Source organism: Alexandromys fortis, unplaced genomic scaffold, assembly GCF_014885135.2.
Source record: "Alexandromys fortis isolate MF-2015 unplaced genomic scaffold, M_Fortis_MF-2015_v1.1 scaffold_16, whole genome shotgun sequence".
Classification (NCBI taxonomy): Eukaryota; Metazoa; Chordata; class Mammalia; order Rodentia; family Cricetidae; genus Alexandromys; species Alexandromys fortis.
The window spans coordinates 13227572-13240801 of NW_026067893.1; the positions used below are offsets into that span (position 1 = coordinate 13227572).

General features: G+C 49.3%; 2 protein-coding genes across 6 annotated transcripts in view; both read right to left on the reverse strand.

Annotated features, from left to right (window-relative positions):
• Positions 1-10973, reverse strand: part of Wbp1l (WW domain binding protein 1 like) — a 57429-nt gene extending 46456 nt beyond the window's left edge. Inside the window, exon 1 of one of the 5 annotated variants that reach the window (XM_050146466.1) lies at positions 10792-10973. In XM_050146466.1, coding sequence (XP_050002423.1) covers positions 10792-10881 — 90 coding nt within the window. In that variant the 5' untranslated portion in view covers positions 10882-10973. Of the gene's footprint in view, positions 1-4207; positions 4294-10791 lie in introns of those variants that run through there. The other 4 variants (XM_050146493.1, XM_050146445.1, XM_050146501.1 and 1 more) reach the window with 4 other exon arrangements.
• Positions 1-13230, reverse strand: part of Borcs7 (BLOC-1 related complex subunit 7) — a 172979-nt gene that overhangs the window by 86314 nt on the left and 73435 nt on the right. The gene's annotated exons all lie outside the window — the stretch shown is intronic.

Here is a 13230-nt window from a genome sequence, read left to right on the forward strand (position 1 = left end):
GGAGGGAGGGAGGGAAGGAGGGAGGGAATAAAAATAAAAACCCGCTGGGCAGTGATGTCACTAGCCTTTAACCCCAGTACTTGGGACACAGAGGCAGGCAGACAGACCTCTGGAGTTCCAGGATAGCCTGGTTTTACAGAGTTCTAGGACAGCCAGAGTTGTTACACAGAGAAACCCTACCTAGAAAAACCAAAACGAATAAATAAACAAAGCAGAAAAACACACGCTGGAAAAAACGCTTCTCCTCTGATATGCACAGGCCGTGGGGGCCGAAACATTCCCAGAGTTAAACAAGACTGTTTTCTAATTCCCCCACTGTGGAAGGCACTGGGGGCCCTGTGCTCAAAGATTCCACTAAGAGAACCAGGATATTAAGCACACAACCTGTTAGCAGCCCAGAAGTCTGGTGACCAGGACCTATCCTCCCCCAGACTCTTACCAAGAATTTGTCAATTTACAGAACCTATTTTAACGGAAGGTGTCCCATGTGGTCAATCTATAGAACCCATCTTTATGGGAGACGTCACATGTACTTTACAAAGAGTTTCAATGCAGTGGAGTCTTACTGTGCGCACGGGATCTAGTTAATCATCACCAAGAAGTTTTCACCAAATTGTGCTGAGCTTAAATACGCCTAATAAATTAGCTGGGGTCAGACTCCCCAAGTTTGCACTAACACTGGCTACTGGTCATGTCGCAGGAAACTACCTTCCTGACTCTGGCAGATGACAACTCCCACCACACCCCGACTCCACCGACATCAAATCCTGGGTATATGGAGAAGTCTCAAGGCGTGCCCAAGGAAGGCTACCACTGAGCAGCTGCTATATGGCAGGCACCGCTATGTTTCACAAGAATTACCTATAAGCACTAACGCCCACTATAATTCCAAAAGCAGGATGCTTATTATCCCTGTTTTATAGGCGAGGAAACCATGTTAACTAGCTCAAAGTTCTACGGCTCGTGGGGTAGAGCTCTGAGGCAGGGGGTCAGGCTCCCTCTCAGCAGTGCTGCTTCCAAGTGTCCCCACATCTTTGACGAGCACACAAAAAAAAAAAAAACGCTTGGAGTTGGGCACTGTGGCTCATGCCTATAATTCCGGGACTTGGAAGCTCGAGGCAGCAGGACTGTCAGAAGTTCAAGGCCAGCCTGAGCCAAGAGTGAAACTCTGAAGGAATAGGGGAATGAGGGAAAAAGAGGGGGGGGGGACAGAGAAGGCCTTGGTGACATACTGGGGGGAAGGGAACACACAGACTGACGTGTGGCCATTGGAGCCAACCCCCACTCCCCTAAACCACCTGCCTACCATCAAGGACCACGGAACACTTCCTTAGCACCTAGGCAGGCATATCTTAGCCTTCAACTGCAGGCTTGCTGCCCTTGAGTGAACCCTGTTCCCTGTTCCTGGGAACTGCGGACAGAGGACACAGAGGACGGGAAGGAGGCTGGAGCTAAGCAAACAAGATACAGATGAGCTTCTGAGGAAGTGGACTGAAATGGCCTAAAGCGGACCTTCCACACGCGGGGTAACGACCCTCTGCGCACCCTGCCGGTGGGACTATCAATAGGGAGCTTTAAATGCACCCTATAGCCAACCTTATCATTTTCAATTGTGCCCAGGACAAACACACAGAGTGGAGCATGGTGCTCTCCAGAGTGGTTACGCAAAGCGAGAATATACGGCATCCTAAAACATCAGAGATGGTCCAGTCGGTGGGGCACTTGCTGTGTGAGCAGGAAGGCAGAGTTGAATCTCTAACACACCCCTAACTTCACTATATAAATTATTAATATATAAAACTCACTATTTGTGCAAATTACTATACATGTGGTCCTTGATAAAAAGATTAGGTGGGTGATATAAAAGGGTGGCTCCAACTGCCACAACTAAGCAACACCTCTCCCACCTCCCCCAGCAAGGCCCCCTGGCCCTTTCTATCTTTCTTCCCATATACATTGATAAATATGTTTTGGAGGCAAGAAAGGTACTAAACAGACACCAAAGCACACTCTTCTACTTTTTGCTTTATATCTTTTTGGATTTCTGTATTATCTTTCATTGTTATGAGCACGGGCTGTTCTGCAGAATTAAAACCATCAGTTTAAGAGAAAGGGTCTCTAAAGCTCAGGAGAAAGCAGTGAGCTCCTCTCTAGGGAGAGTAGGCAGCTGGCAACCACAACGGACCTCAGGCCAAGCAGGATGGTACCAGCTTCTCTGTCCCCACCGCCTGCAAGTACAACAGGAGGATCTGTAAACTCAGAGAGAAATCACTCCATAAACAAGAATGGAGCAAGCTGGCTGAACTGGTCACCCTAGTCAACTCTGTATTCTGGTCCCAAAGAATTACAGTGGTCCTGCATCCTGATGCTGAGTCCCCTGGTAGCTGCATCCCCAAAAGCATCTCAAGAACTAAAAGGGTAGATCTGATCAAAAAGCTTCCAGCCTTCTGTTTGGTCTGCATTTGGTCAGACTGCAAGGTAGAATCTTAGAAGAAAGTCGGGCCGAATTGGCGCACACCTTCAAACTCAGCACTCGGGAGGCAGAGGCAGGTGGATCTCTGCGAGTTCGAGGCCAGCCTGAACTATACAGTTAGCGAGTGCCAGGACAGCCAGGGCTGTGTAGAGACCCTGTCTCAAAGCAAACAAAAATTTTTAGATGAACAAGATAAATTGGGGGATGGCACCTCGAAACTAGCGTGTGGTCACGTGTAAAGCGTGATCACTTTCTCTGCACACAAAGGCTTCCAAGCTGGAAGACTATGTAATAAATGAGAGTTACAACACAGGGCGCTTCTGGCTGGATATCTGAAAATCAAACCAGACGTGTTTTTCTAACTCTATTCTGGGACCCGCCCTTCCAAACCACAGGATTCTTGTGCCAGCTGACACTTTTCGCCTTTTCCAAAACAACTTGTAAAAGTTCAAGTCTATAAAATTCCTAAGATCGTGAAGCAAAACAGCTTTGGCATCATGCCAGCAGTGGCATGAGGGAGACGCTGTACAGAGCTCCCCCCCCCCCCCCCCCCCGCTCTCCTGGTGTGGCGGTGCACGCCTTCCATCCCAGCACTCGGGAGGCAGAGGCAGGAGGATCTCTATTAAGTCTGATGCCAACCTGGTCTACACAGTTACATAGTGAGTTCCAGGTCAGACAGGGATACACAGTGAGACCCTGCCCCCCCCCCAAAAAAAAAAAGAAAAGAAAAGAAAAAAAGGAAGAGGAAAGTATAGTGTGGATAAGAAGAAAGCCAAAAGTAAACACAACTGAGTTGAGAATGTCACTGGGAAACCAGAGTCCCCAAGCCCCACTCCCTGCAGGGCTGGTTATTGGAAGTCTGAGAAGGTGACCTATTTTAATCCCCACATTAAGAGTTCCCAAAACTGGCTCAACAGGCCACGGGATTCAATTGGATGGGATTCTCTTCCCCTTGCTGACCTCCCAAGTTGCAGAGCTCTCGCTTTAACTGTGTTTGTTTGTGGTTTCCACATGTACACTTGAGGCCAGACTCAGCTCCGCCTAGTGGGACTGAAAAGCCCGTCTGCTGGGATCCTGCAGGTCCTCGGCCGCCACTGTTCCTGTGACTCCGTGCAATCAAACATGGGACTGGGGGTCCCAAGAGCATGCAAGATGGAAAATGGACCAGACCACTGATGGTCACACAAATTAGCACTGGTCAAGAACTAAGGCAAGCAATGGAGACTTCTCTCAGGAGCATGGCTGGCTAGACACTCAAAAAGCAGTTGGGATTCTAAACCCAAAGCCATCCAAGGTGCCCAGAACGCCCATCAAGTCTTGCCTGCAGGTCCCAAACACAGACTAGCTGCATCCCCAGGCCTGAATGCAGGTTCTCCTTTAGACTCAGCCGAAACCCAGGACATCTGGCCTCCCTTGTGGCAGGAGCCGAGATCACTCAACAGTTTCCACAGACTATATATAGTGTGCCTAAGAACAAACCAGTGGTCCTATGGCCAAAGACGAGCCAAGCCTTGGAGTGGAGAAAGGAAAAAGTTCTAAAGCCATGACTCAGTCAGACTTGGTTATGGGACCGTAGAGGACACTGAGAAAAGGAAGTAACTGGCCATGGGGCTTTCACTGCGGCCAAACCAAATTCTGTTCTTAAACTGAAACCGCAAGGGCAGATCAAAGCAAGAGGGAGGGAAGTTGAAGAGGGGGGGGGGGGGGGGGGGGGGGGGGGGGGGGCACCATCACCTGCTCACTGAACCCGAGACCACAGACTGTTTCATCCAGATGTTTGATGTTGGCTGACTGGTGGAGGGCATCACTGACTTCACGGCCACCACGTCAGTGCTCTAAACTGCCCTTCTAGAACCTGCCACCAGGACAAAAAGAAGGCTCAGTGGGAAGAGGGACCCACCTGGTAGGAGACTTCTATGAGTGGCCTGTACACACACACACACACACACACACACACACACACACACACACACACACACACAGAGTAGACGACTCAGTAAGTCAGCAAAACCTGCAGCAGGCAGGCCGTCCCCAAGCTGCTCCTCTTGGTAGGGGGCCTAACCTAAACTGCGGACAGCAGGTGCTGAGCCTAGAGGGTTTCCACCTCCGGCCAGACCGTCTCCTGGCTGCAGGGCGCTGTCTTGAGCAGTGTGAGATGGCTCGTGTACACCTGGGTCTCACATGTGGGATGCCAGCCACACTCTCAACACTTCTCCAGACACTGGCAAACACCCTCTGTGCAAAGTGACCCTTAGCGGAGAATCGTGATTTTAAAGCTGTAGACGCACCACGAATGGTGGTCTACACAGACAACCGACAGGAAAGACTAACTCCATATCCACGAGAGAGACTCGCACAGGTCAAGTTAAACTCCAGACCTGGGTCCCTCGAGACAAGTGCCACTAGCGTGCCAACTACAGTGCACCCTGCAGACCAACAATAAGAACGACAGCGATGAGGGTTGCTGTCATGTTTAACCACTAAGTGCATTCTAAGAGTCTTTCTATATATGGGATTTTCCCTTCATAAGTCTGTGAGACACATGCTAATGTTAGTCTCATTTTGAAGGGGAGGAAACAGAGGCACAAGAATTAAGTAACTCGCTCAGTATTGTCATATTTGGAACTCAGATGGCCTGATCACAGAGCCCATGACCCCATGACCTTCCCATGGTGTGGGGCTGTGCCAAACTCACACGCAGGAAGCTGCTAGATCACACTGCCTACGACGGAGTCAACAGCTACACGGAGCTATTCAGTGTAAAGCAAACACCGTACCACTTTGGAAAGCGGTCTGGTGGTTCCCTGAAAAGTTATCCAGATTACCAGTTGGCCCAGCAGTTAGGTATCTACACGGAACTGAAAACAGAAGCCAGCATAGCGTACACTTGTAACCCCAGCACTGGGGAGTTGGACGTAGGAGGGGTGCCACGAACTGCAGGCAGCTTGGCTACAAAGGGAGACCCTGTACCCAACCAAGGGCCACCAAAATGGCTCCGGAGGCAACGACGCCCACCCTAGAGCCTGGCAATCATCTGCAAGACAAATCCTGCAGGTTGTCCTCTGACCCACCATGCACAGGCACCCGAATAATGTATGCTCACACTTAATAAAGGTGGGAGAAAATAGAAACATTGTGTTTATGCAAAAAACGTCTATACCACTGTTCCCTGTAGCATTATCCCTAAGAGCTTCAAAGTGGAAACAGCCCAAACGACCAATTGATAAATAGATAAATATAAAATATGGGGCATCCCTGCCATAGAAAGAAACAAAGAGTCTGAAGAAATGGCTCACTGAGATGGAACACTTGTCCTGTACCATAAGGACCTAAGTTCGAATCTCCAGCACCCACACAAAATACTGGGCAAAGTGTGAGCCTTGAAGCCAGCACTAGCGGGGGAGTTAGGCCGATCCAAGAGTTCGTTGTCCAGTTAGCATCGCCAAGGCAAGCTTCAGCTCACGAGACTGTCTCAAGGCATAAGATGGGGGGTGACAGTCCTGCTCAGGCTCCACTTATGTGTGCATGGGCACATGGACCCACACACTCTTATGTGTGTACCATACGCAAACACCACACACAAAAAGAAACAAAGAATTGATACATGCTACAACACAGGGCAACTATAAAGACATCATGTTCAGTCCGGGTCCATGCTTTCTAAGAAACATACAGAACAGGCAAGTCTAGGGAAAAGGAAGATGAGCAGCTACTGAGGGCTGGTAGAAAGGGAGGCGGGACAGGGAGTGACTGCTAATTGTTAGGGGCTTCCTTCTGAGGGCGAGGGCGATAAAATAATCTAAAATGTTAGAGCAGAAGTAATGGTGACGTGATTCTACGACCACATGGAAATAGGCAACTTATTATGCAAGTTTTGTTGTTGTTTTTGAGACAGGGTCTTGTTGTGGCTGGCCTGGAACTCACTATGCAAACCAGGCTGGCTTTGAATTCTATGTAAGTTTTTAAAGGTGTGAAAATATCATGATAATAATAAACCAGGAGGTGGTGGCGCACACCTTTAACTCCAGCCCTCAGGAGGCAGAGGCAGGCAGATCTCTGTGAGTTCAGGGCCAGCCTGGTCTACAAAGCAAGTTCCAGGATAGCCAGGGCTACAAAGAGAAACCATCTCAGAAAAATGAAACAAAACAACAAAAAGATATAAAAATTAAATATGGTTACAAACCAGTTTCTCAGGTACCTTAGCCAAACTACAAGCACTGAGAGGCACTGAGCAGCTACTGAACTGCACCAATCCAACAGAGGTCACTTCCAACATCACGGAGGGATGACAAGAGCTCCTCAGCCCTTCACCAAAGCTGTCAGGGCCGTCCTCTCTGCTGCACCTGACTGCACACCTGCACTCGCCTGCACTCGAAGCTTCCACGTGAGCCGGACGTCCCCGCCGTTTCCCTTCTCTCACACTCTGCCCATGTCTGATCCAGTCTCCTCCTGCGCTGCGAACCCACAGCAGTCCAAATGCAGATGTCTCTGGGAAACCTTCCCTGGCTGTTCAGCCCCAGCAGAGCCCACTGCTAGCCCCCTCGTCCTCGTTTGCATCTCCACTGGAGAGCAACCCTTCTGGATTATAATCTCTGTGTGTGTTATCCTCCTCCCCACTTCCGATTACCTGATCCCTGAGGTAGAGATTCTGTTCCACATCTGACTGCTTCCAGAACCTGCTGGAGTTCCAAAATGTCCACTAAATGGAACTACAACAGGAAAGTTTACAGAATGTAGGAAATGTTTTTCGGTAAAATGCTCACTTTGGAATAACCTAACAGTCTACAGAAACAAGGGAAAGGGGGCTAGATCCTGTAGGTCACATAGTCCTGGTGTTCTACAGTAGTGACAGTTGACTGCCCTGAAAAGACCAGAGTTCAAGGTTATCCTAGACCATGCAGCAAAAAGGCTGGCTTGGGCTCCGGGACCCTTGCCCCCAGGTAACAAGAGAGAGGGTGTGGGGATGGAGCAGGCGTGTGGTGCTTCCTACATCCTAGTACTCAGAGGCTGAAGCATGAGCATCCCTAGAACTGCATCCTGGGGATGGAGCAGTGGATCTAAACTCAACCTAAGACATGAGAGGGAAGTGGAGCTGACGTGAAATTGAGGGGCGCAGTGAGAAAAAGCAGGAACGGGACCCATCTGAACTCAAAGTTTTTACGTTGGCAGAGGAATTGTAAGAATGGCACCTATAGGTTGCACCCATACCACGGGCTAGACCACCGTATGGCTATAGACATTGCTACTAAAACTTCATTTTATACAAGGTTGTCCGGTGATCTGGTTTGATCGAAACATCGGAAGGAAAGCAACTCCACATTATCTCAAGAATAAATTAACTGGAGGAAACAACGCCAAGGCCTTCCTGTTTGCAACTGCAGCTTTTTTATTCTTTTCAGATTCAAGGAATCTCATCTATGAGTCACAACGCCCCGTGAGAGAGTTAGCCAGAAGTTCCGAACTGTAGAAGTCCCTAGGCGGTAAACTTTCCTGGTGTGCATAGCAAGAGATGACCGTTATGAAGAGCCGGCAATGAAAAAAGACACCTATTAATACATATAGTTCAGATATTCAATGTGTGTGTAGCTGGGCATGGTGGTACACACCTGTAACCCCAGCCCTTGTAGGCGGAGGCAGGAGGATCGCAGGAAGTTGATGATCAGCCTGGTCAACACACTGAGTTCCAACCAGCACCCACCCTCGCCATGGCCAAAACAGACCCCTACCAGGTGGCCCAGTGGGTATGGTGTTAGACTGCTAAACCCTACTAAATAAATAAATAAATAGAAAAAGATGACATTTGACAGGGATTCATTTCAGAGAGGGAGATAGTGAGGTACCACAGTCCACAGAGTTCAAGGTGCCACCTGAGTGACCTAGAAATAAAGGCCTGACAGATTCCCCTGACAGATGCTCTCTGCGACAAACTAAAACCCCAAACAAAATCCCTAAATTGACTAAGCTGTGATGGATTCAGAGTTAATAATTATATTCTAACTTCCATTCCAAAGGTTAAAAACCAAAACACCAATTTCACCACAGATATCTGGTATGATTGATTGGACAGCAGGCCACAGGGGAGAAGGGGTGAGGTGGGAGTGTGCCCTGTCAGGGTGACATGTGGAAAGCATAGGAAGGAGTGGGCAGCGCATAGCAAAACCTTTCCTTCACTACAGGAACTGTATGTAAACACACAACAGCTATGGTTAGTGCTAGCACCCAACCAAACGGAACGAAGTACAAAAGCCACCCTGTCCCCCAAGGAAGTACTGGAAGCAGCAGAGACCTAAGAAAGCAGCCTGTGAGTGACGAGCTGCATCAGAGCCTCACACTGAAGACCCTCCTCCGCAGCTCGCCACCCCAGGCTCCGGGATGTGGCGGGAGGCACCGCTTTCCAGTTCTTTTCCTGGAAGAAGTGGACCAGTTCCTCCTAGCAACAGGGCCATCTCCAAAGTCTCCACATCCCTAAAGGTGATCGAACGGCTATAGGGAAGAGTCCTCAGTGACAGCCACAGAAATGGGAAGCAGGTTCATTCCAGATTCTGTTCTGTCAATACCTATTCTTGACTTCACCAGTCCTGCCAGATTATAGTTTCGATTAAGAAAACAGAACCTCAACAAAGGCTAAAAACTGAAGGGTTCCATCCCTAGAAAGGAACACATTCAAGGTCATACAATGAGCTCTATTTCTTCCACATATTATTTCCCAGATAAACATACCCCCCCCACTAAGACACGGCAACAGATAAGCTGGCAAATAAATTGTAGAACACACATAAAGGGGTGTATTATTTTGTCACAATGTAGATGAACCCCAGGATGTGAGAGAGATCAAATACCAAGGGCTCCACATTCTGGAGCATTCCACTACACAGAATATCCTGAACAGGTAAATGCACAGAGGCAATGCAGACCACAGGTGGTCCAGAGCTGGGGCCGGGGGCTGGGGTGGAGATGGGGAGTGACTGGTGAGCGGGACAGGCTCTCCTCTGGGCTGCACAACACCGGGAACGTACTAAATGCTGCTGGCCGCTTGGCTTTTAAACTCTTCATTTTGTTGTGTGAATTTTAACTCTCTCAAAAACCTATCAAACCCCAGAACTTGGGTGGCTGACAGAAAAGGACCTCGAGTTCAGGGCCAGCCTGACCTACATAGCAAGGTCCCGTCTCAAACAAAACAAAACACAATCATCTGTGGGTTTTGTTTTTTGTTTTAGGGAGAGGACACTCGGGAGCAAAACAAGATCTGTACGTGAGAGGCCGTCCTTAAGCTCTAAGGGAGAGGTAAAGTATTTTGCTAGCAATTTCTGCTCTTCATCAAAACATGAAGCTAAGTGTTAAGCTGTACAGGCTGTCCCTGCTGTCAGTGCATGTGAATGCTTTTCTGGAAAAAAAAATAAAAAAGACAATGAAGGGAAGAAAGGGAAGAGAATAAAACGACAGAACCTTTGCCAAACTTAACAGAGGAGGGGTTGGTTCCCCTACTGCACCCCACCCAATCTGGCACCAAGAGTGAGGCTTCAATTAGGGTTTCGAAACGCAGCCTGAGCTAGAATCAGCGCAAGCAAGCTTCCCTGCCTGGACAAAGAGCAAGCCACCCAGCAAGAAAAGCTAGGGTGCTCCATTTGCTGCAGATACTGGCATTAGAACCACCCTCTGCTCAAAGGCCTTGTCCTGGCTCGGATCAGCACCAGTGACCTGTTCTAACCAGGGCAGTCAAGTCAGCCTAACGGCATGGCTCTCACAGCTCAGACGTGCCCCTCCTCCTGAGGGGTTCCACTCCACTGCACCCTCCTACCTTCCAAGAACCCTGTCTCCAACAGCAGGCCACCAACGTGCCATGCCTTACAGCACTAAAAATAGAGCCAAGATGCTCAGAACTTTCCTTTGTCCGGCCTGAAATAAATATCCTGCTGGGCCCTTCTCCCTCTGGGGCCAGCTCTGTAACCTGGGATCCCTACACACACTGGTATGCAGAGTCTCTGGCTCCTGACTCCACTGCGGAGCTAGAAATGAGCCCCATATGCGTCAGTGTGCACCGATATCCAGCATAGTTCCTCCAGCGCACCTACCAAAGCTGCCCTCTCAAAAGACCCTCAAGTCGCCTGGCACCATTGCCTCTGCCATCTTTCTGACATCCAAATCGTCACAGGTGTCCCTCAGCTAAACACCAAAGCCCCCTTCGCCCTGTCCACGCAAGGCATGGGCGTTCCTCTCGACAACACTCAACTCTTTGCAAACAATCCTCCTTGAGACCCCCTCCTGCCAGGCCTCGACCACCCCGGACCCCCGGGCTGGCTCAGACGCCCTCCCCTTACCTGCGGGGGCTCAGCCCTGACTGACAGGGGGCTGGGCAGCGCCTGGAGGAGCAGGAGCGCCATGCCACCCAGGAGCCTTCTCCTCTCCATCCCCCTCCTGCTCCTGCTCCTCCGCCACGGCGCCGCCACCCCTCCTCCTCCCTCTCTTCTTCCCTCTGCTTCCTCCTTCCCTTCTTTTCCTGTTTCGCTCTCCCCTCCCGCTTCCGGCTCGGCTCCACCCCGCCCCAGGCCAAATGCCCTCCCAGATGCGGAGGACGGTCTCCAGCTCCCGCGCCTCATTGGCTCCTACCTTTCGGCCATTGGTCCAGAGAGCTGTGCGTCTAGTTCTAGTCCCAGCCCGCCTCGTGCTGGGTGATTTAGCCAATGAAAAGTGGGAGGAAGCCGGGCCATCTTGAATGCGGTGAGCTGCATTAAAGAGCAGTGCGCCCCCGCCCCGCAGAGTGGCGGAAGTACCTAGAGCTGGGGACGAGACCATCCAGATGCATTGAAGAGGCTTGCCTGTGTAGCCATTTTGAGTGTGGCGGAAGTGTTAGGTTCCCACAGTTAGGGGGTGGGATAAGGAAAAGGGAAAAAAGAGGTGGTAAAGTATAATGATTCTAAAGGGTACTCTAAAGGGTAAAACAATTGCAGCCTGGAATTTTCTAGGGCCCTTTGTATTAAAGTACAGGCAGCCCTATTATCAGGATGCCTTTTCCAATCCCACTAACCAAGGAGCAGCTCAGATCCATTCGAATTCCCTATTCGACAGTAATTCTATTAGAGACAGTGCTCTGCCATCCCTGTTTTAAGGACAAACCTCTAATGACCCGGAAACAGCTCTGATACCCACCACTCATCGCTTCAGCCTTGCTATCTTCCGGCTGAATGAAAATGGCTCTCTATGCCCTACAGAGTAGCTAGTTCTCCACTTCCTCAAATCCCATCCACATTACTGGTCCACACAAACCCAAATATGACTACATAGCAGCTTCACCCTTGACAATACTCACCCAGCTGGGTGGGGGATGTCCGGCTCTGTGGTAAATGGCTTGCAAGGCCTTGAGTTCAGTCCACGGTTGAGCCACAAGGAAAAAAGAAAGGGAAGAGATACAGGGAGGGAAAGAGGGAAGGAAAAACAAAGACTAGACTTTAGCTGGCACGCACCTTTAATTCCAGCAGAAGCTGTGAGTTCAAGGCCAGCCTGGTCTACAAAGTGAGTGCTAGGACAGCCAGGGCTTCGTTGTTTCCCTGTCTCAGGAGCAAACACTATGGAAACACGCATGCCAAGAGACTTGAAGATGTGGAAAGCTAAGGAAAGCTGATCTTTACAGAGAACATTTTCTCAAGTTCTGATGTTGCTTTTCCACTTTGTGGAATAGAAAAGCTGCAGCCAAGTCTCCCATTTTGAGCTGGGGGGACTGGAGAGATGGCTCAGCAGTTAAGAGCACCGGCTGCTGTTCCAGAGGTCCTGAGTTCAATTCCCAGCAACTATATGATGGCTAACACCATCTATAATGAGATCTGGTGCCCTCTTCTGGCCTGGGGGCAGACAGAACATTATACATAATAAATATATCTTTAAAAAAAGAGGGGCTGGAGAGATAGCTCAGTGGTTAAGAGCATTGCCTGCTCTTCCAAAGGTCCTGAGTTCAATTCCCAGCAACCACATGGTGGCTCACAACCATCTGTAATAAGGTCTGGTGCCCTCTTCTGGCCTGCAGGCATACACACAGATAGACTATTGAATACATAATAAATAAATAAATAAATAAATAAATAAATAAATAAAAAAGAAAAAAGCTGACTGGAAAACAGACTTTCCTGCTCATGTAACAGCCAACATCAAACTTCCCCTTATAAAAGGAAGGAACCCTGTAAACATGCTAAGCAGAGAAGCCCAAAACAGAAGGCCCACAGTGTGATCTGATTAGAAGGGGATGGGGCTGAGAGCCTGAGGAACTGCTAATGAACTTGGGGTTTGGGGGCGGGAGGACGGATAATAAAAGTATTCGGGATTAGGTGCAACAATGCTGCAACTTGGTAACTGGAAATTACTAAACCATACAATTTTTTTGTTTTTGTTTTTCAAGACAGGATTTCTCTGTGTAGACCAGGCTGGCCTCAAACCCAGAGACCTGCCTGCCTCTGCCTCCCCGAGTGCTGGGATTAAAGGTGTGTGCCACCACTTCCCAGCTTTAAACTATATAATTTAAAAGGATGAATTTGGCCAGGTGTGGAGGTGCACAGCTGTAATCTCAGCATTCACAAATCCGAGCTGACAAGTAAGAGTCCAGGATAGCCTGGGCTCCATCCCAGAGAAAACATAAGTTTCATGGTATGTGTGCTCCATTTTACATTTTAAAATGGGTGTGAAGCTAAATTGCAGCTGCAATCTTCACATCAAGGATGCACTATCTTCTGGTGCAACCAGCATTGCCAGGAAATGAGCACACCTGCATG